A 27,323-nucleotide genomic window follows, 5' to 3' on the forward strand; every position below is an offset into this window, starting at 1 on the left:
CAGCCCCTGGAAACCCATGGTCTACTTTGTATCCCTAAGGATTTGCCTCTTCTGGGTGTTCTATGTTATCGGAATCATACAACACGTGGGCCTTGGTTCACCCGTGTTGCAGCATGTGTTAGCACACCAGCCCTTTTTATAACAGAGTAATCTTCCCTCGATGGACTGGGCCACACTGTGCACATGAAGTTATGCATCATCATGAGGGAACAGCAGTTAAGAAAATGATAAAAAGCTGGGTGTGGTGGCCTGTTCCTCCACTCTCGGCACTTGGGAGGCTCATGTTTCTAAACCCAGGACATAGCTCAGTGGTAGAGCACTTGCCTAGCATGTACAAGGCCCAGGAGTCAATTCCCAGTACTGTGATATGTACTGTGATAAATAACAAACAAACGAAATGATAAATAACAGAGTTGGGGAGACACATCTATGTATGAGAATCCCACGTGAGTTACCTAGTTACGTGACATCCTGCCCCGGAAAGAGCAGAGTCCAGTGGCATCTCAGTTGTGGCTGCGTTCAGTGGCCACGCTCTAAAGAGCATGCCATGAGAGCTCCGAAGGATAGCACCTGGAAGCAGCTGGTATTCTGGGGACCTAAGTCAAATCCACTGTGAAAAGTCTTGCAAATAAGAAGGCACCAGAAAAGGCACATTTCTTCTGCTTCTCCCTGTGTTCTCAAAAAACGTCTCCCCAGCCCAACCATCCCACCACACTAAGGGACACTCCACTATTTGCCAGTACTGGCCACTGACAAGGTCCTAGAAAGCCAAGCAACATCTCCAGTCACCTCTTTCCAGGGGAATCTTAAAGGGTCATAATGACTAAGTGTTAGGTGGGGCCCTCAATAGGATTCTGGAGCAGAAAAGGGACATTAGGGAAAAACCAAAGAAAATTACATAAAAATATGAGCCAATACTGAGTCATTAATTTTAATGAACAGACCACAGGAATCTAAGACATTGGGGGTAGGGAAAGCTGGGAGTGGGGGATGTGGGAACCATGTAGCTATACTGTCTTTACAAATTCTTTGTGAATCTATAACTGTTACAAAAGGGGAAGTTGACATTAAAAATATTGCAATGCCTATGGAAGGCCAGGGACTCGAGGTGTGTTGTGTCCTCAAATGAGCTGTGGGGCAATGGCCACCTTTCTCATATTCAAACAGGCTAGAGTGTTAGTGGCCTGGCAGCCAGAAGATGCCTCCGGAGTGGTTTTGTTTTGTAGGCAGTGATAGGATCTCTCCAGCAACCTGAAGAAGGCAAAGAAATTGTTTGCTTTATCAGATAAGATGTTGAGATAATGAAACGAAGGCCACAATTCAGGCCATCACTAATTAATCCATAATGAATATCCTGACTTGCAGGTATGCTTGAACCTGGGACCTGCTCACACAGGCCCTGACCTTGGTCACACCCTAAGCTCTTATCCTGGTCACATACTGGCCCTTATCCTTGTCACAGAGAGCCCTGGCCTAGGTCACGGAGATTGAGAGATGTCATCTCAGATCTCAGAACAGCTTGGGAGAAACAAAGGTGTGTAAAGTACCCCACAAAGGACTGAAAAGGTAGCTGTGATGTAGATTATGAGGTTGGTTGAAAGGTAGGCAGTTGAGGGGATCCGGATGCTTATTCCTGGCCAAACTTGTTCCATCCCCTCCTTTCTTTCCCATGCATTGCATCTTGGCTGCCTTCTGTCTTCCTGGAAGGGTGGACACCAGCTTCCCCCAGCCCATCTTGGGGGATCCTGCCTTGGTTCCAGGTTCACTCAATGCTACAGTTGCTACACTGACTCCTGCCTGCCCAGGCATGTCCTGATTGCCCACTCTTCTGAGCGTTGCTGGCTCTTGATGGGGAGACAGGGGTGGGGAGGTAAGGACACAGATAATTCGTTTCGGGTGCCCGGGGCGACTGGCTGTACCAGTCCTGCTCCTGACTGGGATGCAGCTAGTATTTTGGCAGGAGACAGCTGTGTAAACAAGGGCATTCTGCCTGCCCTCCCAGTTCCCAGCACGTTTTGGGGGTGACCTGACAGTTGCCTGATACATAGGCTGTTCCTTCGGAGCCTTGGAAGTTAATAAACAGAACTCGCCAGCCAGCGCAGAGAATTTGGTAAATGAAGCTGTGTCTTAGGGGATGTTTGCCTGAGTTCCTTTCTCACGTCATGGTACTCACCCTGGTTCTTCCCCCATTGCCAGATAAAAATGTCGGCACCTTCTGGGCAGGGCACTGGGTTTTCCTGCTTAGTTAGCAGAGCAGGGCAGGTGGTGTCACCAGAGTACAGGCTCCCTTTAGCACCCCCTGCTGGCCAAGCAGAAGCATGGCTTGTAGAAACGTTAACCTAAGTGGAGTGCAAAGGCCAGGTGCAAAGCTGAATCGAGCTTGGCCACCAGCACCCTAACTGGGCAACTATGGCTCCTTCAAGCTTTGGTAGCAAAGTGGCCAGATAACCCAGCTACTGTCCCTTTGGACTCAGCCCATTATCCCCCAAGTGCTGTGTTAATTGATTTTCCATCATTGTGGCAAAAACCCCCAAACAAACCGACCCCTCAAGAAAGCAAAGGTTTATTTTGGGCTTACCACCTCAGAGTTACTGGTCACCAGTCAGAAGGCTGCATGGGAGTTAGGTCTGTGGCAAGATAAAATCACGGTGGAAAGGCATGGTGGATGAAAACCACTCACCTTGTAGAAAACAAGGAAAGTAGGGGGACATATGGAAGAAGGGTCTGGGGGCTCCTCAAAAGCGTACCCGCAGTGACCTGCTCTCTTGGTGACCTCCTAACAGCTCATTCAACTGTGAACATATCAGCAGATTAATCACTGATGAGGTTGGCATCCTCGTGAGATCCAATCCATCTACCACTAGCTGGGACCAAGGCTTTAACACATGAACCTGTGGGGAGAGTACTTTGCATCCAAACAATAGCAGCCCCCTCCAAATTTTGAGCAGATGACTGCCATGCAACCATCTGTGGACAACTGGCCAGAGCCCCAGGGGTCTGTCCAACATCTCAGATCCCCCCCCACTTCTAGGGACCTCTCTCCTGTATCCACCAGACCTGCATCATGGCCCCACAGACCTCACTCTCACACCCTCCCATCTTTCATAAAAATTTTCCCAAAATGCTCTTGCAGCTGAATCCTAGCAGTTGGTATGAACTAACATGAAGGACATTCCATGTCCCTCTGCAGGGAGAGGCCCACCTTGTCTTCTGCCCATCAACCTCTGCCCATGGGGGTGGGGGAAGTTCTCTTCTCCATTTCACACAATTGCTCATCCGCACCTGACCACACACTCACACACGCAGACACATTCACCATATCGCATGCGTGCGCACGCACACACACACACACACACACACACACACACACACACACACACACAAACACACATACACGATCTTACATTTGGGACTGGACACATAGCTCAGTCTCAGTGGTTAAGAGCACTGACTGCTCTTCCAGAGGACCTGGGATTGGTTCCCAGTACCCACGTGGCAGCTCACAACTATCTGTATCTCCAGTTGCAGGCAATCAGATGCCTCTTTTGATCTCCATGGTAATGTACACATGTGGTACACAGACATACACATAAAAATAAATAAATATCTAAAAACTCCTACGCATGTAATACATCCACACAGGCATGCACACAGTCACACATGTACTCAAACTGGTATACTCCCATTTACACACAATTGACTGTTACCTATTGTGGTGGTTTAAAAGAAAATGGCCCCCAAAGGGAGGGGCACCATTAGGAGGTATGACCTTGTTGGAATAGGTATGGCCTTGTTGGAGGAAGTGTGTCACTGTGGAGGCAGGCTTTGAGGTCTCCTATGCTTAAGCTACGCCCAGTGAGACAGTTCACTCCCTGCATATCAAGATGTAGAACTCTCAGCTCCTTCTTCAGGACCACATCTGCCTGCATGCCACCATGTACCGCCATAATGATAATGAACTAAACCTCTGAAACTGTGAGCCACCCCTGTTAAATGGTTTCCTTTATCAGAGTTGCCCTCGTCATCATGGTGTCTTTTCATAGCAACAGGAACTCTAACTATGCAGTCAACTACACACACACAAAACTCACACTTTGGGTTTCTACATTCAGCTTCATGGTACTTTTGAGGTCCCGGCCCTGCCTCCTCAAAGTCAAGACCTGCTCCAGCTTAGAGGTTTCTCTGTGCTTTAAACCTTAAGTACTTAGCTTTTCTGCTGGCTCCCAGAACTAGAACAGTCACAAAGGCGGGAGACTGGGAGGCCTCATGCCTCCAAGAGTGGTACTTTTGCCCCGCTAGCAGACCCATCCTGACCAGGACCATCACAGGCATCCAAGGGTCATCTGCACTCTGCTGACTAATTATCCGTGGTGTACAAGGGCTATGGTTGGTCTGGCCACTCACTCATTCACCAAAGGAGATCTTGCTCTTTTCTAGTTTGGGGCAATTACTGATGCTGCTACTGTGAGCATCTATGTACGGGTTTTATACGACTGTATCTTTCTCTCTCTAAGATAAACACTCAAGAGTCCATTGCTACTGTTCCCATGGTAAAAGTTCTGTACTTGTTTTGAGACCGTTCTTTTGGTTAATCTCTTGGTTCATGGGATGCTCAAATGCTACATATCATCTTCACTAATTTTCTGCTTCATTCCATCATAGGAATGTATGTTGAAATCTACCATCTGACCTTCCATTTTGCTAGTGTTTGCCTTGTACATCTTAAGGTGATGTGAACTGATGCAGGCACATGTAGGATTCCGTCTCCCTGTTTGATTTACTCTTTGGCAACTGTGCAAAGCTTCCTGTTGCAGCCACGTGACTGATGGCAGACACTCTACCTGACTTCTTTTGTTTAATGGCTACACAGAGTGCCAAATGCTAAGCTGACTCACTTCCACCTCCTCATCCCACCCTCCAATATCCACATGATGGGCCCAGGATAAGCAAACAGCGTGTCTACAAGGCCCTGGGTGAAAGTAGAGATGGGCAAGGCCAGGGAGCATGCTGCAGCTCCTTGCCTTCCATTCCCCAGCCCCGCTCCCCCAACATATTCTTTTCTTCTCTCCCATTGAGAGAAGTCTGCAAGTATGCATACTTGGTCTCACAGTACCCCTGAGACCCTAGACTTGTCTCTTTAGAATAGAGATCTACCACGGACCTCTCCATCTCAGACTCCACAGCTGTGTCCCTTGTCAGGGTCCAAATCTACCCTCTTATCTTTTTTTTTTTTTTTTTTTTTTTTTTTTTTTTTTTTTTTTTTGGTTTTTCGAGACAGGGTTTCCCTGTGTAGCTTTGCGCCTTTCCTGGAACTCACTCTGTAGTCCAGGCTGGCCTCAAACTCACAGAGATCCGCCTGGCTCTGCCTCCCGAGTGCTGGGATTAAAGGCGTGCGCCACCACCGCCCGGCTACCCTCTTATCTTATAGCTTAGAAGCTGGGCTCCCTTTTTATCTCCCTCACCCCAGCCCCTTCCAGCCCAGACTCCACCCCTGGATCCCTCTCTGCCCACATCCACCCTGAGTTCCTATACCTCAGACTCCATCCCTGTGACTCAGGTCACCTGACCCCAGCTGCAGCTAGCCCTCCTCCACAGAGGTCCAGCCTCTTGGACAACACCAAGGTTCAAGTTTGATGAATTCGTCTACACATCCTTGCTACTTTTCCTGGATGGACATGAATAGGGAAACTGTAGCCTGCAGACTGTTTCCCAATGTTGATTCTCAATGGCATTTTATTAATTTAACTGTATCAGAATTGAGTATAAACCTTCCTTAAAATGTGTGAAACCCACCAGGCAGTGGTGGCGCACGCCTTTAATCCCAGCACTCGGGAGGGAGGCAGAGCCAGGTGAATGTCTGTGAGTTTGAGTCCATCCTGGTCTACAAAGTGAGATCCAGGACAGGCTCCAAAGCTACACAGAGAAACCCTGTCTCAAAAAAACAAAAACAAAAACAAAAAAACTGTGTGAAACCCAAGTTTTATGTCCATAAATAAGCTTTATTTGAACAAATTATGTCTATTGCCTTTCATGACTGTGGCCACTTGGTACAATGCTTGTCCGTGGGCATACACCAAATCCTCCTTCTGCTACCTGTGTGCTAATACATGAACCAGGTCCACATGGTTCTTCACTATATTAAATGTGCTGCACAAGTCCTTAATTCTATACACTAGGTTAAGTCCGGAAAGACCTTATTACTGCGTATACAGTCTGTATTTGTTTATATTGCCATGGTCTTTTCATTGTTTCTCATTCTCCTGCCACAGCCAAAAGGTGAGAGAGTAGGAGGTGGGGAAGAGAGGGATGCAGAGAGGGCCAAAGTGTTTTTTAATTATTTTGTGTTTAATTATGTGAGTGCAGGTGCCTAAGACGTTGGATCCCTTGAAGCTGGAGATACAGGCAGACATGGATGCTGGGGACCCAACTTAGGTTCTTTGGAGGAGCAACAAGCACATTTACCACTAAGCCATTTCTACAACTTCCAAAAGTGTTCTTATAACATGCCCACCCCTGCAATAACAGCATTCATGAGGGAGAGTCCCAGACCTAACTGCTCTTTCTGAAACCTCCGTCCCAACACACAGCACTGGCATGCTGGGGAGTAAGTTTCCAACATTTGCACATTGGGGACGTATTCAGACTGTAGCTGTGCTGTGGATTCTGTCATTTGTTTTTTATTTTTGGTTTTGGTTTTGGTTTGTTTTTTTTGTTTGTTTGTTTGTTTTTTTTTTTTCAAGACAGGGTTTCTCTGTGTAGCTTTGCGCCTTTCCTGGAACTCACTTGGTAGCCCAGGCTGGCCTCGAACTCACAGAGATCCACCTGGCTCTGCCTCCCGAGTGCTGGGATTAAAGGCGTGCGCCACCACTGCCCGGCTGAACTCTTTATGTAGACTAGGCTGTCCTCAAACTCATAGAGATCTGCCTTCTTCTGTGTCTTCACAGTTCCTGTTCTGTGAAGAACACTAAGTTGCTGTGAAGAAACACTATGATGAAGGTAACTTTAAAATAAAGCATTTCATTGGGGGCTTGCTCACAGTTTCAGAGGATAAGCCCATGACTATCAGGGTGGGAAGCATGGCAGCCAGCAGGCAGTCAGGCATGGTGCTGGGGCAGTAGCTGAGAGCTTACATCTCACCCACAGGCAGGAGGCAGAGAGAGTGAGACAGCATGGTAGGCAGGGGCTTTTGAAACATCAAGGCCCACCTCCAGTGGCACACCTCTAATAAGGCCACACCTCATAATTCTTCCCATATAGTTCCCCCAAGTAGGGACCAAGCATTCTAGTATATGAGTCTAGGAGGGTCATGCTCATTGAAACCATCATGTGCTTCCTCTCTTGGAAGCTGTGGTTGAAGGCACACACCACCACAGTCAGCCGAGCAATAGTTTTCTTTCTTATATTCTTTTTTTTTTTTTAAAGATTTATTTATTATGTATACAGTGTTCTGACTGCATGTACCCCTGCCTGCCAGAAGAGGGCACCAGACCTCATTACAGATGGTTGTGATCCACCATGTGGTTGCCGGGAACTGAACTCAGGACCTCTGGAAGAACAGCCAGTGCTCTTAACCGCTGAGCCATCTCTCCAGCCCTTATATTCTTTTTTTTTAAATAAAAGATTTATGTATTTTTGTTTTATGTGTGAGTGTTTTGTGTGCGTGTGTCTGTGCACCACATACATGCAAAGCCAGAAAAGGGCTCTAGATCTCCTGGAACTGGAGTTACAGATGGCTGGGCTATGAGCCACAGCTATTCAGGTGCTGGGAAACGAACCCAGGACCTCTGGAAGAGAGGAGCCTGGTCTCTTAACCATTGAGCCATCTCTCCATCCTGAGTTTTCTGAATGCCCCTGACTGGGAATAGCATTTGTGGCTGATAAGCATGTCTGTTCAACAGTGTGGAGGCTCCAAGAGCCTGTGAGCCTGAAGTTTATGAGCCCTATTACCTGCGTCTTGGGGTGGTTCACTTGACTGCTCACAGTTCAGGACTCTGGATCCTTCCCGTGTGTGACTACATGGTTCTAAGTTCATCCGTAGAGCAGTAAAGTGACCGGTGGGCTCCGGACACTTGCTCTCCCTACAAGATGCCTCTGTACCCAGTGTACACTTGCCTTTGTTTGGAAGCTTACATATTGGTAAGGGGCTCTTCTACTTGGAGAGTTTATAATGCTGAGAATAATGGTGTGTTACAGAACCTGTACCTTCCTGCCTTCAGTGTGTGTTTCAGACCACAGCAGTGTCCAAGGAGGGGTCCTTCAAACGGGACCACTCCATCCTCAGCTGCCCACCTTCCTTGCTTCCTTTGCTAGCAAATCCACCTTTTAACCTTGTTGGAGTTACTATGGCTTGGAGCGGCTTGTCCTGTCACAGTGCACGCATTCTAGCAGCGGCTGCACAGTGTTGTCTTGGACTGTCCATTCCTTGGCTTATTCATACTAGGTTCTTACAGTTTACGGGGTCTGCCACCCCCATCCTTCAGCCTCCAGCGACTGGCTCTAGTTATGTCAGCCACCACATGGCTTTTACTTCCTTCTCTGCCCACTGAGCTATATTTCCACAGTCTAGCACCTACTGCTCTCTAGTTACTAATTTTTCTGGCGCTGGGCACTGAGCGTAGGGCCTTGCACGTACCAGACAAGCACTCTACCTCTGATTTGTATTGGTTGCTTTTCTTATTACTTTGACAACACTACCCGATAAAAACAACTCCAGGAAGCAAGGAAGTTTATCCTGGCTCACGGTTTGACGATACAGTTGACCGCGGGAGAAAACATGTGGTGTAGCAGGGTGAGGCGGCTGTCACACTGCATCCGCAGGCAGCGGGTGGAGGGAGATGGATGCTGGCGCAGGGCTTGTCTTCTTTTATGTAGCCCTGGACCCCAACCGATGGAATGGAGCTGCTTACATTTAAGGTAGTTCTTAGCTCAATTATCTTAATTTAGAATATCTCTCACAGAGAGATTTGTCTGCTAGATGATCATGGGTCCTGTCAAGTCGACAGCATTAGCTGTTACACCCTCACATCCAACCCATTTGACTACTTTTTTTGAAACCAAGGGCAGTTATTTCTTACTCTGTGGCCTTGTGGAGTGGCTCCCAGTTAGATACATCAGCCACCTGGTTTCCCACTAATGTACATGGGCTGTTACCAGGGAAAGTCTGTACTCAGTGACATCCACGGTGCTGGGTTTCCCTATGACTGCTCCCTGCCTCCTACCTCATGACCTCCCTTCTCTCTTGCCTTAAGGAATGCTCCAGTTTGCTATCATGCTACTCAGAGACCAGCCTCGTTTGAACTCTTGTTCTGAGACAATCAGAGAGACATGGCTGTCAGAAATGAATATAGTTTCCAGGTATGGTGGCTCACACCTGTAATTCTAGTACTTGGGCAGCTGAGGAAGGAGGGTCACAAGTTTGAAGCTATGTCGGACTGCATAACAAATTCCAAGCCAATCTTAAGTATAGAATGAGACCTTATCACGAGGAGAAGGGGGATTCTCTCCCCTTTCCAGATATCTAGTTTAACAATGTCATTTACTGAACATCACCCACCCCCTACCCCATCCCCACCCACCTACTCCTACAGGTAGGAGGTTTCTGTGTGCTCCTGTTACTCTGCCAGGTTGATGGGAGAATGTCACTGGCCTTCTTGTGGTGTCTGGCCCAAGACTTGTCCCCATTCCAACCGGTTTGCATAAAAGCCTGCCCTTGTACCAATGGGGCTGTGTCTACTTGCTCTTAAGGAGCTTTCACATAAGGTAGTGCTCACTCCGGTCCCCGCCTTTCATAAACACTAACTTCTGCATCTCCTTCCTTCTGCGGAGACCCTTCTAGAAATCCCTATGTCAGTCCAGTACAATCATAACCACAATTAAGTTGCTGAAAATGGTTCTTCCTAATGTGGCTGAAGGTCCATAGGTTCCAACTTGAAGACTACTCTGTGTCTACTTTTACAGGCCTATTTTCCACTGAAGACTGCACCCATTTAAACAACCTCCAGCAGCGCTTCGCCGTGCGACCTAGTCTGCTTTCTGTTGCTGTGATGAAATGCCACTACCAAAAGCACCTTGGGGAGGAAAAGGTTAAGTTCTGTTTGAAGTTGTCCATCATGTAGGGAAGGCAAGAACCTAGAGGAAGGAACTCAAGTAGAAGCCGTTACGGATGTCTGCTTCCTAGCTTGCCTCCTATGGACTGCCCAGTTTGCTGATACAAGCCAGGACCCTATGGGTGGCACCACCCACAGTGGGATGGGCTCTCCCACACCCACCAGTCATTAATCAAGAAAATGTCTCCATACACTTGCCCACTGGCCAATCCGATGGAGGCATTTTCTCAATTGATGCTTCTCTTCCAAGTTGACACATAGACAAAAAAAAATCCAACCAACTAAACAAACAAAACCCTTATCAGGATATCATATTAATTCTCTTATATGTTCACCACTCCCTCCCCCAACCTGTTTCTTCAGGGTTCTCAACTTTTGTTTGCCCTAATAAAAGTAGTATACCTAAACTTTACCCCAGGGGTATAGGAATGGCCTGGCTGTCGTTACTGGGTGGGTCAAAGGCGGGGTGTGAACTCATAGCCTTTGAGAGACAGAGGAGTTAGAGGTCCAGTCCTGAAGATACTGTCCATCCCTCAAGGGTCCTTCCTGATTCCTGTCCTCCAAATAGACTTTGACTCCTATGACAGAGATGCCTCAGAAATAGTACAGAGGTTTTCTAGAAGGTTCTCCAGGCCTTCTCTGCCCAGCTACCTAAGACCAGAAAGAAGATGGAGTGTATATAAGTACACCCTGCTCTGACAGTAGGTAAAATCCTTGGCAGGAAGTCCTTGTTTGGTAGAGGTCAACTCCTATGGATGACTGCAGCTCACTAGAAACATGGAGGATATATACCTGCTGTCATCTATCTGGTCCAACCTAATGCCAGAAAAATCCATGGGTGGAAATTTACAAACGGATGCACACATGTCAGATAGTGGGCTAGATGGTGCAGAGTTTTTCCTTCAGGATATTTACCTCCATCTTCCCCTTTGATCCTGGGGGATCACGTTGTGTTTGTGGAGGAGATGTGGGCTTCCTCCCCATCAACTCAGAGGCAGTGGAACAGAAAAGGGAGGGACAAGACTTAATTTCAGAGGCACTGGCCAGCAGAACTGTGGCCAGGCCTGCGACTAGCTCTTCTGGAAGTTGAAGAGCTGTTGGGACTGGCAGCTATGGAACCTGGCTTCCCACCTGCCCATCCAGAGTCCACAGGAATCAAGCCAAGAGGTGAACAAAGGAAAACGAATTTAATTAGAAGGGTCCAGCAGGGTCCGGGGAATTCATGCCCCACAAGGCATGCTCCAGGTCCATCTGTAGCTTACTTACTGCAGGCTGAGGGCTGTGAGCACAGCAGCAATAAGGACCATGAAGCCAGGCAGGAACAGCTCAGTGTGTCTGTGTCTTCTCTCACTGGCTTTTCCAGGCTGCTCCTTGTAATATAAGAGGTTTGGCCCATGCTGATTACACAAGTCCCATTTACAGCACTTTGAATATAAGAAGGGCAAGGGTTTTTGGACCACAAAGTTCTTAGGCTGGGGCGGTCCAGCATCAGAACGTTCCTCAGGGACAGGAGGGAAATATGGAGGGACTAGACAGGTTTTGGTGCACTGTTTTGATGAAATGTAGAAACGTTCCAACAATCCTAGTAGGAAAGAAAGAAAAAAGATACGAGTTTGAAGTCCTGATACCAGAGCCTCTGAATTATGTGTACCCCTTGAGACCTTGTCAGAGACCTTTACTCAATGAGAGTATCAATCAGAGGGCAGGAACCACTATTCAAGAGAAAAAGGCCAGGCTACTTCAGGGTGGACTGTGTGGTCCTCCACATGCTATGGGGATTTGTGCCTTTATTTGGAAACACAGGATCCTTGATCCTCAACTTTTAAAACACAGAATTGACTCAAGTGACTGAAACAGACAGAAGCATATTGGAAGGACCTCTGGCCATCCTGGCTTAGATTCAGCTGCTGGTCTTCCAACCGCATCTTTCATTGCACAAGATAATTTTTTTTCCCCCCAGGAGTCCAGTCAAAGAGAGAGAAGAGGGATTCTATGAGCAGGGGCATCAAGATCATGAGGGGGAAATCTAAAGAGATAACCAAACCCAACTAGTGGGAACTCATGAAATTTAGACCAACAGCTGTGGAGCCTCCACGGGATTAGGCCCTCTGCATAATCGAGACAGTTGTATAGCTTGATCTGCTTAAGGGGCCCCCTGGCAACAGGATCAGGATCCATCCCTGGTGCATGAGCTGGCGTTTTGGAGCTCACTACTATGGTGGGATACCTCACATAGCCTTGAGGCAGGGGGAGAGGCTTGGACCTGCCTCTACTGAATGTACCAGGCTCTGCTGACTTCCCATGGGAGGCCTTATCTTGTTGTAGTGGGGAATTGGGGATGGATTGTCGGGGCGGCGGGGGGGGGGGGGGGGAGGCTGGAGGAGCAGGAGGAGGGAAGATCTGTGATTGGTATGTAAAATTAATAAAAAATTTCTTAATAAAAAAGATAGGTTTTTTTCATATTAAGAAATAAAGTTCCTATTAGCTGAGCCAAGTCCTGTCTAGTGCTTTACCACCCTACAAACTTCCCAGAACACAGAGAGACCAGGAATGTATGTGTGGTAGTGGTGATAAGAACTGAATTTGAATGCTCAAGTGCTGAAAACAACACCTCACTGTAGGTAGAATGTTATGGGTTCCCTGGATCCTCATTGGGAAACCCTTCTTGTATCCAGAATTTCTGCAGTGGATCAGTCTGCAAATACCCAAGCCATGGCCCCTTCTCCGAGAATATCTATTAAGCTGTAACTGTCCTTCATAAAAACTGCCTAGATGCTAGTCTCAATAAGGCATCTGACATCGTTTTTTTAAAAATAAAGATAGATAAAGATAAATCTATATTATTCTCCCAGCATCCTAAAACTGCTGACTGACAGCTGCTGTTGCATGCTTTTCTGCCTGGCTTGTGCTTCCCAGCACTGAGGCCTGCACCTGCTTCTCAGGGCATTTCCCCTTCAGTGTGTTGGTTTGGTTTGGTTTTTTGTTTGTTGTTTGTTATTGTTGTTATTTAAGGTCACTTTTGATTGACAGTTCCTATTTTTTTTTTTTTTTTTTTTTTTTTTTTTTTGGTTTTTCTGAGACAGGGTTTCTCTCTGTGTAGTTTTGGTGCCTGTCCTGGATCTTGCTCTGTAGACCAGGCTGGCGCCCACCCCCACCCCCACCCCCCACTGCCCGGCCAACAGCTCCTATTCCTGACAGCATGTATTGTCCCGCCCACAGGATCCTAGGAAGAACCCCAAACCAAGTAACACTTACGAACGGCAACCATCACACAGAACTTTTGCTCATCAGAACATGTCTGTGGATTCGTGCAGTTAAGGCTGTTCTCTTGCTCACAGACATGACAGTTGAGAGCTGAAGAAAGGGATTGGGAAAGAGAAAACATGGGACCATTGTTCCTCCTGCAGCACCAAAGCTATCGTCCTATTCCAAGTGGCTGCCAAGTCCAGTGAGCCCCCAACTCTCCCCATGCCCACAGTCTGTGCATGCCACCTAAATTCTCAGCCTCTGTCTGGAGGCTCCCTCACCTGTCCAGTAGGTATTTCATTTGGTCCCTCACATCTGGGCACACTGCATGAACCCATATCCTCAAAGAGACACGCTAGTGTCCAGAAATGCCGAAGGACATCCATTTCCACACCGTCCTTCGCCCTTTCCTTTCGGCCCCAGAGTTCCACAGCTACCCTTTGTCCTGGCCCACCCTCCTTGTTTCCAGGTCCCATCCTAGACAGGAACTACAAACTCTCCTGGGTCAGGATTAGAGCAGCTCCAGTTTGGAGAAGACAATAGAGGCACCTTCTCCCGCTAACTCCCTATCCGCAGACAGTGCTGAGGCTCTGAGGTCAGGGTGGCCTTGGTTTTCTAGGACTTTTTTACAAGAAGGAAGGGTGATGGGAGAAACAGACCAGGAGGAGCCCTGGGGAATGAGGAACCCATGCTTGCCCCTAGGGGAAGCGCAAAATCAGAAGCACTCTCCCTACTCCCATGCCCTCCCTCCACCCCCCGCCCCCGCCCCCCCCCCCACCCCACCCCCCCCCCACTCTCACCCGTGCCCCCACCCCCCCACTCCCCACTCCCTACCCTCCCACCCCCCCCACCCCCCCCCCCCCACTGCCCCACCACACCGTAGCCTTCATGACCTCGGGTTTCACATTCCCGGACTTCAGTTTACCCTAACCACAACGGACTCTCTCTGGAGTCATTAACTTTCATCATCTTATAGGGCGCGGGGTTGCAGCACTTACCTTCGACGGTCAGCGGTAAGCCTGTGGCGGTGAGCAAGACCAGGAGGACCACCATCTCCAGAGGGCGCCTGGTCCTGTCCAGGGGAGGACTGTGAGTGGCTAGCTCTGCTCACACTGGTGTCCCCGGTCCGGTCGGCGTGCCACAGAACCCTCTCCGGGCCCCGAGTCCACTCCCACCCCGGGCCACCCTTACTCCATGTTCTGCGGGGTGTGTGTGTGTCGGGGGTGGGGGGGTGTTGGCAAGGACGCACACCTCAGGGAACCTTCCTCACACCGTTGGCCCCACCTAGTCTGTGCTCTGGACCGCTTGCGGACCCGAGAGAGGAGCGGCTCATTTGCCCACACCCCACAACCACACTCACTTCCTCGGCGGCCCGTGCTTCGGTGTGTCCATGAGTCCTGGCATCTGACTGGCCCCGGGGAGGTCTGAGATTCAGCTGGCTCTCTCCGGGGGTCGCTCTCCTCACACTGCCCCCTACAGGGCGCCTCTGGTGCTCCTTCTGGAACATTCCAGTTCCCGCCAGTCCCACGGTCTCAGTCTCATTGCAGTCCGTCCAGAGGGGGGCGACTCAGGGTCTGCGTGATACGCGGCAAACAGCGCCCCATACCTGACCCCACTGCAATTAGTCTTCGCTCGGTGGGGCTCTTCTCCTCTGGGAGCCGGACACCGGAGAGCCCCCCGCTCTGACCTTCCTTATGCCACCTGAGGCAGATGTGGTGCCAGCCGTCTGTGTTCAGATCAGTTCCATGATGAATACGCATGCGTACACTACAGGGTTTAAGGAACACAGCACCTTCCACTTGGCACAAGAAGCCCTCCTGTGGATTTCTCATCGACCTGTCCGGTACAGAACTCCAGCCAAACTCACTCCAGTTTCCCTCGCTTCCTTTTTACCTTGCTTTCTCCTCACAGTCCTGTGATAATGTCCCCCCCCCTTTTTTTTTTCACAGTTTAATGTATCCTGTAGCCGAAATTTAGCACAGCATGCCCTTGAAAATAAAAGTAGCTGTTGGGGCAGTATTTTAAATGTTCTGTGCAGTACTGAATGGTCTAGAATGTCACTCTCAGTGTAGGAAAGTATACACAGGGCAACATTCCCCGCAATCAGGTATAAAGCCAAAGGGATGAGTGCATTTCAACTTAAGCCAGTATTCCCCAGTTGCCGCATGTATCAGTGGGTCATTTTGTCCTTTATGTTATGATAAACGAATGCCTGAGTCCATGCATTTTTTTTTTAAGCAAAGAGCGTTCTTATCCATCCTTTGGATTCTCATTATCTTATCAATTCAGACAGGATTCTGGTGTAATTTTTAGTCTCCATTTTTAATGAACTGGGCTGAACACGTATCTTTATTTCTAATCTGTCTGTTTGCTTGTCTGTCTATTTGTGGTGACTCCTCCATGTGTGTCTGTGGCTCATTTTCCTATTCATTTCTTTATGGTGAGATTACTTTGTTGTTGTTAATGACAGAAATTCACATCTCCTCCTCTTCCCATTTGCTGCCAATACTTTAAACAAGGAGATGTGTTTATTTGAAAGCATGTGTCCCAGCCTCCCTGGGCAACTCTAGTAAATGCTGGTGGATGAGGGTACCAACAACAGAGAATTATGTCTCACAGCTGTGGAGGCTGAGAAGCCCCAAGACCAAGGTGCCAAGACTCTATGTCTGCTGAGGGCTCCTTGCTTTTAGATGGCACCACCTAGGTTTGATTACATGGTAGAAGGCAGGAAGGATTGAACTCACATCCAACAGCCCTTTTATAAGGACAGTAAGCCCATGCCTGAGAGGAGCCCTCATGGCCTAACCAGTCTCCAAGGACTCCACCTCTCAATACCACCACAAAGGCAGTGCGCGCACGCGTGTGTGTGTATGTGTGTGTGTGTGTGTGTGTGTGTGTGTGTGTGTGTGTGTGTGTGTAGTTTTGAGGGATGCCACACTGAAGCCACAGCCATTGCAGGATTTGGATGCTACCATGCTCACCATGCTGAAGGATAGATCCTGATGAACATCCTCAGCTTGAATGTGGGACCCAGGACTGACTATCGAATTCTCTGGTATCCCCCAAACTAATGTAATCACAAACATTTCTCAAACAGTGGGAAATAATTCTCTCTTACAGATTCCTTCAGTCAATAAGGAACAGAAGTATGTAGACCTGCTGGGTCAACCTGTGGGGTCACAACCCCTTTGGGTCAATTTGTAACAAGGAAAATACATCCTACATATCAGATATTTACATTACAGATCCTAACAGCTGAAAATGTAAAGTTATGAAGTAACAACGAAAATAATTTTATCGTTAGAGGCCATCACAACATGAAGAACTGTATTAAAGAGCAGAAGCATTAAGAAGGTGTAGTGGGTATTTGGTCCACCTATGGCCTGGGATCACAGCCTCCCACCTGGTAGGTACCAGCGGCACAAATCCCTCAGCAAAGCACTCCTGCTCTGCAGTCTGAGCACAATGGCAGCTGTCTGCCCACTGGCCCCTGACCGGCTCTGAGCAGGCTCCAGTGGCCCCGCAAGACCACTGCAGGAGTCGCTGATACATTCCCCCTGCCCACCAGCGACCACGCTGCACGTGGGAATGCCCACAGGCTGCTCCTTCCTTTTAAATCTGTCCGCTGTAGTTGCTGAAGCTCCCAGCTCAAACAACTTCTGGAGCGCGTGAGCCAGAGCAGAGGTACAGCACTTCAGAACCTGCTGTGGGGCTACAAGAAGGTTGAGAACCACTGATGGAGACCAACTAAAGATTTAGGAATAACCAAAATTCCCTGCCTGTGATCATCTGTTTCCTTGTTACTGTAACAGAACATGTGACAAATAAACTAAAGCAGTGGTTCTCAACCCTCCTAACGCCTGGATCCTTTAAGACAGTTCTTCACATGTTGTGGTGACCCCCAACCATAAAACTGTTTTCATTGCCACTTCATCACTGTGATTTTGCTACTGTGATGAATTGTAATGTAAAATATGTGCTATTTCTGTTGGTTTTAAGCAACCCCTGTGAAAGGATCGTTCAGCCTACAAAGGGGTTGTGACCCACAGGTTGAGAACCACTGAACTAAAGGAAGAGAGGATCACAGCTGGCAGAGGTGCAGTGAAGTGGGGCAGGGGGAAGCTCGGTGGATGAGGGTGGGAGTGTACCTCTGAGACTCACAGCTCCAAGGAACAGGAAGCAGAGTCCAGAGAAAGAACAGGAACTAGGCCCAGGCTATAAACCTCAAGCTCTCTCCTCCCAAGCAACTTGCTTCCTCCATGTGAACTCTCTTCACAAAGACTCTACAACCTCCTCACACAGCATCACTAGCCAAAGACTAATAAGCCTGTGGGGGATGTTTTGTATCTAAACTATAACACCGGTCCTGTCACTTGGAATGTTAATGACACCCTGAGCACTCATAAGACAGCATTCGCTAGGTGTTTCTCTCGGGCCTCTGGCCTCATCATCCACGTGCAGTTGCCAGTGTGTGCTGTCAGAAAAGCTGCAACTAGGGAGCCTTGTCAGAAGGTCTGTTGACACGTCCAGGCTTTTTTGTCACTTCCCTGAAAGGACAGGACAGAAACTGCAGTAGCAGCCACAGCAGTTGATTCTGCTCACAGGTCAGCTAGGTCATAGCTACTTCATTTGATTCTTGTGAGCCAATCACAGCCATGATGAAGATGCCCATCCTGCTCACTTTCAGTGCTTTCAAGGACCATTGTCAGGCAGGTCACAGACACCAGGATTTGAAGCTTGCTCTTGCCTTCATCTTGGCTTTCTGTTGTCCTCACTTCCAGGATCAGAAAGAGCACGGCCCTGGCGTGGAGATCCCAGGCTATTTCAAGACAGTTTAACTCAAAAGATGGATCTGGGAGACAACTTGTGAGGCACTCTAGCATTTGGCTTACCAAACTGCTTCCTGACCTTGTGACCTGCCTGGTAGGAATGAAGATAAATTGGAGAAACATCTGTGTTTCTCCTTTTGGTTAGCAGACCCTTGAATCAAGTGACCCCAAGAAACTGGAATCCGCCCCCCAGGAATCTCATGCTGGAAAAAAAAAAAGGGAAAAGACTAAAGCTTGGTGACAACCGAAGGAGGAACTTGCCTATTAGGAAAGAGTTTTCCCACAGTGATGACAACTTGCCAGACAACCTACTATAGCCTGAGTTCCTCATCAAGTGCCCTGGCTTAGGCTGGTCACACCTGCTTGCATGGTCCTCAACCTCCAGGCTTGGGCCAGGACACACCCCAACACCCTCAACCTACAGGTCCCTCTTGCACTGTATTTCAATCTCCCTGGGCAACCAGATGCTGTGAATCTTGCACCATGGTCTGACTGGGTGAGTTCTCTTCTCCTCCATAACCCTCCTCCTTAAGTCCCAGATTTAGCCCTGAAGTCTAGGCTTGGACCAGGATGACATTAAACACCTGCCCAGTCCCCTGTGTCAACTTCACTTCATTCTACCTAAGTTTTATCCAACCTGATCCACACATCCTGTGTTCTGGCCCAACCTGTTCTGTCCTTATCAGACACAGAACTAAGAAAATATGTCCCCATGTCCAAACTTCATGGTAAAAATATAGAAAATATGAAAAAGCAAGGCAGAATCTTCCCTGTAAAATCCACTAGTTCTACAGAAATTATTACCAGTGAGAATTACCTAGATGAAGCCTAGGACATAGAATTTGAAAGAAAAATCATAAACTTCATCAAAGAATTTAAGGAGTTTAAAAGAGACACGAAGAAAGAGCTTGTGAACTTACAGAGAATAAACACCTGGGTGAATACCAAGAAGATAAAAACATAAGGCTGATGGAAATGACAAGGACAGTCCAGGAATTCAAAACAAAAATTTAATAAAGAGATAGAAACATTGAAGAGCGCTCAAACTGAAATGAATATGTAATCAAAACTCCAATAACCCAAGTAGAAAACTCAAGGAAAAGCCTTACAAGGAGGATGAATCAACCAGAAGATGGAATATCAGGGCTTGACAAAGCAGGATCTAGATCAAACAAGCAAAGAATATGAAAAAAAAAACAAGAAAGGAACAGAGAAGAAGTATGGGACACCATGAAAAGACCAAACCTTCAAATTATAGGACTAGATAGATGAGGGAGAAGAATCCCAAGTCAGGGGCATAGACAAGATCATAAAAAAAAAAATTCTCAAACTAAGGAAAGACATACCCATACAGAAACACACAGAACCCCAACTAGACAAAGCCAGAAAAGAAAACTGTTGCACAAATCCTAATTGGTCTTATAATAAAAATTGGGAGCCAGATATTGGAGTAAATGCTGAAAGATCAGAGGAAACAAGCCACAGCTACTTCTCACCTGCCAACTCCTCAACAGAAAGGGGAAGATCCTGTCTCCATGAATCCTCAGACTAAATGCTCCTGAGTCCTCAGCTGAAAGGGCTGAGTTCCTGTCTCTTCCCGCCTTACATGCCTTTCTCCACCTAGCCATGTCACTTCCTGTCTCAACCTTCCTAATGCTGGGGTTAATGGTGTGTGTGCTTTCCAAATACTGGGAGCAAAGGCATGAGATTCCCAAGTGCTGGGATTAAAGATGTATGCCACCACGGCCTGACCTCTATGGCTAACTCTGTGGCTGGTTCTGCCCTCTGATCTTGAGACAAGCTTTATTTGTTACAGTACAAACAGAATGTCACCACAGAAAACCCCTATGGCATATCATAGTTCAAACACTAAGTATACAGAACATAGAAGGAGTATTGAAAGCTGCAAGCAAAATTCACCTTGTTATTTGAAAGCCCTTCAATTAACAGCTGATTTCTCAGTGGTTGGCAAGCCAGAATAGACCGGACAATGCATTCCAAGTCCTAAAAGACCATGACTGGCAACCTATAGTAATATACTCAGCAAAACTGTCATCATCGAAGTAGAGAGAAAAACTTTCCATGATATATACAGCCTAAAATTTTATATACAAGGAAAACATAGGGAGCAGTATTTCAAGGTGAAGGGAGAAGTGAGCATAACCAAGAGACTGTAGAAAGACAAGAAAGCTATAATTACTGAAACATAAAATAACCACTGAGAATACAAACAAAACCACTAGAAGTCAACAACAAAATGATTGCAATCAATATTCACTTTCAATAATAATTTTAAATATTAATGACCTAAGTTTCTAAGCAAAAGATACAGGCTTGTAATCAGACTTTCTCTGTCCTGCCAGTCAGCTCCCAAATAACCACAAGGAGAGTTATTATTAATTATGAAAGCTTGGTCAATAGCTTAGGCTTGTTGATAGCTAGCTTGTATAACTTAAATTAATCCATTTCTACTAGTTGATGTGCTGCCCCAGGCTCGTTTACCTCATCTACATACTTCCCATCCTTCTTGCTCTACATCACATGGCATCTCTTGAGACTCCACCCTTCTTCTTCCCAATGTCCTCCTCATCTGGCTCTCCCTCCCAATCTCTTTCTGCCCAGCTATAGGCCAGTCAGCTCTTTATTAACCAATGAAAGTGATACATACTTACAGTATATAAAGACTATTCCATTTCTCTATTTTTGTCTAATTAAAAAGGAAGGTTTTAACTTTCACATAGTAAAACTACATATAACAAAACAGTTGTTGAGTAAGAATTACAGTTACAATATCCAGTCCAAATGGTAAATTTAAAGAAAATATTTTATTATTTATCTTATCTTTGTAAGTCTAAAGTTTTATACTTAATTTACCTTTAATCATAACTAAGGAAAACTTTAAATCTAATTGTTTAGTCTTTAACTACATCAAAGACCCCAGAAGGGTATAATGTTACCTAACAACAGGGACATCTGGCCTACAGGTTTGGCCTACAGGCCTGACATATCTGACAGAAATTTTTGAGAAGCAGGAAATTTTGAAGGACTGACCTACCTTGCCTTGGAAAAGTTTGGCAGTAGCTTTTTTTGTGTCCTGCTAGTCCAGTTTGGACAGTAAACTATCAGCAATTGAGGCAAGAGAAGTTTTTTTCCCAAATGGTTTTTGCCATAAGGAAAGCAAAATCTATACAGAGGTTCTTCGAGGTCCGTCATCTTCTTTTGAAGTAAATGGGTGCTGTCAGAAGCAGACATGTGTCACTGCCATGAAAAGCCTCAGGTTATTAAACATATTAAATGTTGTATTTTGTAGATCATTGAAGTGTTTGAAGACAATCTAACTACCTAAATACATCTGTTTAACCTTGAAAATATATGTAATATGACTTCAAGTTTGATTATTTCAGATGACTAACTACCAACCTGTGTTTTAAACTATACATTACATTTTTAAATGAGTTGCATAAGCACAATACCCCAAACAAGAGTACAGATATATATATAATATATATAATGTATATATAATAGCAAAAATAACATTAAATTTGTATCAATAAACCAAAATCCATACCAATGTAAAGTATTTTGAGATTAATAGTTGTTTTTTGGATTAAAGTAGGTTCAATAATTTATCATTTTTTTCTATCATTCCTATGTCATATCCTCCTTTTTTGCTTTAGAAAGAGATTTTTGAATTTAACTCTTTCATTTAGCTTTTTTCTTAACTATGACCAATAACAATTTGTAACCAACCTCCTTTTAATGATAACAAACATATATAATCCATTTGGGGGAATGTGGGCATTGTTTTCTCTAAACTGCTTCCTGTTATCTGGAGGTTCTGGCGTCTTTGGGGGAACCTTGAGAAAATCAGGATAATTGTTAAGTCCTGGCTAGAATAGTCTGTGGGGCTGGACTATTTCAGTTATCAGCCTTGAAACTGTTCTGGATGCAGAACTCAGAGGAAATGGCAACGAGGTGTTTTGAGATGTTGGGTCATTTGAGCCATCTGTTTTCAGTGGTATTTTGTCCACTTGCTCTGAAAATATATAAACTTTTAAAAATAATATACATATCTGTATTAATACAAGTATAGACTGTGTATTGTACACAAATTAGCCAAAGATGATTTTTTGTTTTATGTTTGAGCAGGTAAAATACACATCACATGTTTTGTAGTTTTCCAAGGTTTATTTCTTTTTGTCTGCAGCCAGGATGTTCAAGGGGTCTTTCCTGATCAAACCTGATCCATATCAACGTGGAATGAATCCGTAGCCTCTCATTTCCTGTAGAAATAAGAGCATAACCTCTTCCCTAAAGCAATACACCTTTTGGCTTCCATTTTAAAGTCAAGATATTCTTAAAATATATAAGTTGGTTTAATCTAGCAGCTTTCATAATACAAAGTCTCTTAGCAGTGCTCCTTCATGAGCAGTCAAAAAAAAATTAAACACAACACAGTAACATACAGGATTCAGATTGCTTGTGTGCTTCCCATCTTTACATGGATTATTGTATTTTTTTTCTCTCCCCCCCCCAGCCTACTCCCTATTCCCACCTTCTCCCAGCCTCCCCCGCGGACTGAGATCAACCTGGTAGACTCAGTCCAGACAGGTCCAGTCCCCTCCTCCCAGGCCGAGCCAAGCGACCCTGCATAGGCTCCAGGTTTCAAACAGCCAACTCATGCAATGAGCACAGGACCCGGTCCCACTGCTTGGGTGCCTCCCAAACAGATCAAGCCAATCAACTGTCTCACCCATTCAGAGGGCCTGATCCAGTTGTTGACCCCTCAGCCATTGGTTCATAGTTCATGTGTTTCCATTCGTTTGGCTATTTGTTCCTGTGCTTTATCCAACCTTGGTCTCAACAATTCTTGTTCATATAAACCCTCCTCATTCTCGATAATTGGACTCCCAGAGCTCCACCCAGGGCCTAGCCATGGGTTTCTGTATCCAGATCCCTCAGTAGTTGGATGGGGTTTCTAGCACAACAATGAGGGTGTTTGGCCATCCCATCACCAGAGTAGGTCAGTTCGGGCTGTCTCTCGACCATTGCCAGCAGTCTGTTGTGTGGGTATCTTTGTGGATTTCTGTGGGCCTCTCTAGCACTTTGCTTCTTCCTATTCTCATGTGGTCTTCATTTACCATGGTCTCCTATTCCTTGTTCTCCCTCTCTGTTGTTGATCCAGCTGAGATCTCCCGCTCCCCCCAGCTCTTTTTCCCTCGTTTAAAAATAATGAAGTAAAGTCTTTAAAAAAGAATAAAGTAATTAAAAAATAGAATAATCCCTCGAAGATTTTTAATTACTTTATTCTTTTTTAAAGACTTTACTTCATTAATTTTTTTCTTTTTTGGTTTTTCAAGACAGGGTTTCTCTGTGTAGCTTTGCGCCTTTCCTGGAACTCACTTGGTAGCCCAGGCTGGCCTCGAACTCACAGAGATCCGCCTGGCTCTGCCTCCCGAGTGCTGGGATTAAAGGCGTGCGCCACCACCGCCCGGCTACTTCATTAATTTTAAACTATTTTTTAATCTATGATTGTATATTCTGGCTGAAAGGATTGAATCAGAAAATCAATTGTTGTCTACAAGAAACACCTTTGTTTTGACAGTAAGTATCTTAGAACAAAAAGATGGCTAAAAGTACTCCAATCAAATGGGATCAGGAAGCAAGCAGGTACCATTATCCTAATACCTGACAAAATAGACTTCAAACTGAAATTTATCAGAAGAGATAAAGAAGGACACTTCATTATAATCAAAAGGACAGTTAAATAAGAAGACATTGCTATCCTAAACATATATGCACCATATTCTGATGCACCCAATTTTATAAAAAGTATACTACTGTAATTAAAACACAGTTCAACATCATATAAAATTAAGAGGTGATTTCAGTAACCCAATTTCATCTAGACAAAAAGTAAACAGAAAAACACTAGAATTAAATGTCATTAAACATCAATAGGACCTAACAGATATCTACAGAATGCTACACGCATGCACACATACACACACACACACACACACACACACACACACACACACAAACAGGCAATGTACCCTACTCAGCAGCACATGAAAGCTTCTCTAAAATAGACTTCATCTTAGGACACAAACAAATTTTAACGAGTTCAGAAAGACTGATGACACCAAGTACCCTATTTGATCACAATGCAGCAAAGCTTAAACCTGACCACAAACCAATCTCTAGCAAATACACAAACTCATGGAGGTTAAACAGCTCATTACTGAATGATTAATGGGTCAAAGAGAAATCAAGAAAGACAGAAAAATTTTTCTGGAACTAACTGAAAATCAAAAAGAAAACAGCAAAACCTCTGGACACATTAAAAGCAGTTAGTCCTATGAGGACCTAACTTGACTTTTTCCTGTAAAATCATTCCTCCATATCTTTTTTTATATAAAAAAAAAGGCTGAGAACATTAAAACGTGATGCTAGAGTCCAGCTGCTGCTGAGGTCACAGGTACATACCCAGAGAAGCCCTTCTCCTCTCACAGGTATGACAGGCAGCCTAGAGACACTGTCTGTGGTCCCTAACAGACTTCCAGGTGCCAGTATTTATGACTTGCAGAAGTGAGTTTGCAAGAAAGCAGTCATTGGCAGCTACACCTCCAACAGGTGAACCTTGAAAACATTATGTCACTTCAAAGAGGTTGCATGTATGTGTGTGTGGGGGGGGGATGTTATATAATACATGTGATATATATGTCAATGAAATCAGTTATCAAAGACCAAGCGTCATTCAAGCCCAATCTAAGATAATGACCAGAACATAAAAATCTATAGCAACAGGAAGTGCAGTAGTGTACGGACTGCCTGGATAGTGCAGGACAGGGGTCATGAATGGCTGTAGTGAGAGGTCCTCCAGAGCATTGCATTTGGCTTGAATTCTGGAGTATTAGCACCTAGACTTTGAACTGCCTTTTGTGATGCTACCTTTTTTAATTTGTTATCTTTTATTTGAATAATTTGATTCTTCTCTGAGTTCTTTCTAAAGGATTCAGAGCCTTTGCAAGACTTGGTTATGAGAGGACTTGGAAAACCAAGATGTGTCATGGCTGAGAATTGCTTGGGCAAATGGTTCCTTCAAACAGCTTCAGATAAGAGGTCTTGGTGTATAGAAACTGACTTGCTAAGAGGTGTGAATTGTCTAACAATAAAAAGGTTTTCTTTTTTTTCTTTTCTTTCTTAATTTCTTTATTTTTTTATTTTATTTTATTTATTTTTGAGGAACAAAGGGCAGTCAGTTCACCAGAAGCTGATTCCCCCGATGTTTTGCTAAACCTAAACTTCATCTTGGAGTGACACTTTTCTTCCACAGACCTGCAAAATAGAACAATAACACTTGGCACCCAACCTCATGGGGCTGGGAGAAAGAAAGGATCCGGACACTCCAGAACTGGAGGTATAAAGTGTGCTCTCAGGTAAGAGGACTCCAGGAGTTGTCAGGGAAATGGGAAATTTAAATTCCCCATATCAGGAGAGGCAGCAAGTAAAAAGGCTCCTGAGACAAAGAATAAATCAAGGAAAAAGGCCCTTCTCTATAGAAAAAGGGGAGATGCTTAATCAAGAAAAGAGAAATATTCCTGGTAGAAAAAGTGTTTATGTTCAGATTAGTTGGAAACCTCCAGACATGATCAGTCTGACATGATGTAAAGAAGCAATGGTGGCATATGAAATGCATTCACCCTACATAAGACAGAATTGAAATAACTGGGCTACTCAGAACAGAATCATTCTGAAGGATTGGAAGAAATCAGTGAGAGCTGGAACTCAGAGCTCTCTGGTTGCAAACTGCCTGTCAGCTCTTTTAGGCCAGGGCTGACCAGCCCAGAGTGGCAGCACCACAATTCCAAAGAGGGAGAGCGGGGCTTCACTGAGGCAGCATGAGCTAGCACAGCCTGCCCAGAACTTAGAATTTGCTTGTTTGTTTGCTTAATTTTGGTTTAAATGTGTTCTGTTTTTCCCTCAGAGTGGGAATAACTCATTATCAATGGTCCCTTCCTGGAAAAAAGGAAAAATCGAAACAAGCCTGACTTCTAAGACAAAAGCAATCACAATCAGGGCACAAAGTAATAAGCTAATGCTGTTTAAATTTCCAGAGGTATTAGTCATTCATCATATGGAGGATGTTCTTTTCTCCTGATCATCTAGTGGATGCTCAAATTAATGCTTAATTTTCATGGCAAATAAACTCAAAGGCAAAATTCATAATTTTAAATTGTATCATTGGGTATGCTCTTATCTATCTTTACTGAGGATTTGGCTCTGCTCTTTAAGTTGCTTTCTGGAGGCTCTTGCTTAAATTCTATAAAAATGTAACACCTGAAAGAGAATGGGTTATTGACCTCTTGGGCAATTTGGCTGCTAAGGCAAAAGCTCATGGAAATAATCTCTTACTGATGAAGAGCCTACAAGAATTATTTTTCTACTAAGTAAGATGCAGGTAAATTGTGTTAGACCCTAGGTTAACCTGTAAACCCCACCTGCCCAAGGACCAGTAACTTCCTGGGGTTCTGGGAATTGTGATTCTTAACAACAAAGCATCATGGGAAAGTACAGTGGCCTATGAGTTTTGTCCACAAAAGACCTGACAGCACATGTCTGGGGGCCATTCAGGAGGAAAAGATTACAAATGATAGTCCTGACCAAATTCCATCTTGGTCAGTATTTAACATTTTGAATACAAGTTTGCTTCAATTCAGCCAAAATGGTGGAGCTAGTTTTTCTGGCAAATTTCAGGATTAACAATTGCTGTTCCACACTGTTAATAATTGACAGCTGGCATTAATAGGTCGCTTGGGATCTATAAAGAGGACCCTCTTTTTAAGAGTTTATAAAAAATATCCCATGGGTATTGCCTAAAGTTACGTGTTAATATCCCATACAGAAGTTGGGTGGTGGTGGTGCACACCTTTAATCCCAGTCCCTCCAGGACAGGCACCAAAACTACACAGAGAAACCCTGTCTTGAAAAACCAAAAAAAAATCCTAGACAGATTACTTTTGATGCTTTCATGGGTGGCTCGTGTAAAAAGAACTATGCAGATTAAAAACTGGTGATTAAATTTCTCAATTGCTATTACTCCCATATCTTAAAGGAAATGCAGCTCCAGTATGTAGGA

General features: G+C 45.3%; 1 protein-coding gene across 1 annotated transcript; it reads right to left on the reverse strand.

The window, feature by feature from the left end:
* Positions 1 to 9,970: 9,970 nt before the first annotated feature.
* Ly6k (lymphocyte antigen 6 family member K) lies at positions 9,971 to 14,859 on the reverse strand. The gene is made up of 4 exons (XM_052749216.1): positions 14,696 to 14,859; positions 14,351 to 14,424; positions 13,362 to 13,460; positions 9,971 to 11,688 (listed from the first exon to the last, which is right to left on the reverse strand). Exons 1-4 carry the CDS (start codon positions 14,857 to 14,859, stop codon positions 11,369 to 11,371), a joined length of 657 nt encoding a protein of 218 aa, XP_052605176.1. The 3' UTR covers positions 9,971 to 11,368.
* Between the last annotated feature and the right edge of the window lie 12,464 nt (positions 14,860 to 27,323).

Source organism: Peromyscus californicus, unplaced genomic scaffold (assembly GCF_007827085.1).
Source record: "Peromyscus californicus insignis strain IS unplaced genomic scaffold, ASM782708v3 Scaffold_20__1_contigs__length_68692818, whole genome shotgun sequence".
Classification (NCBI taxonomy): Eukaryota; Metazoa; Chordata; class Mammalia; order Rodentia; family Cricetidae; genus Peromyscus; species Peromyscus californicus.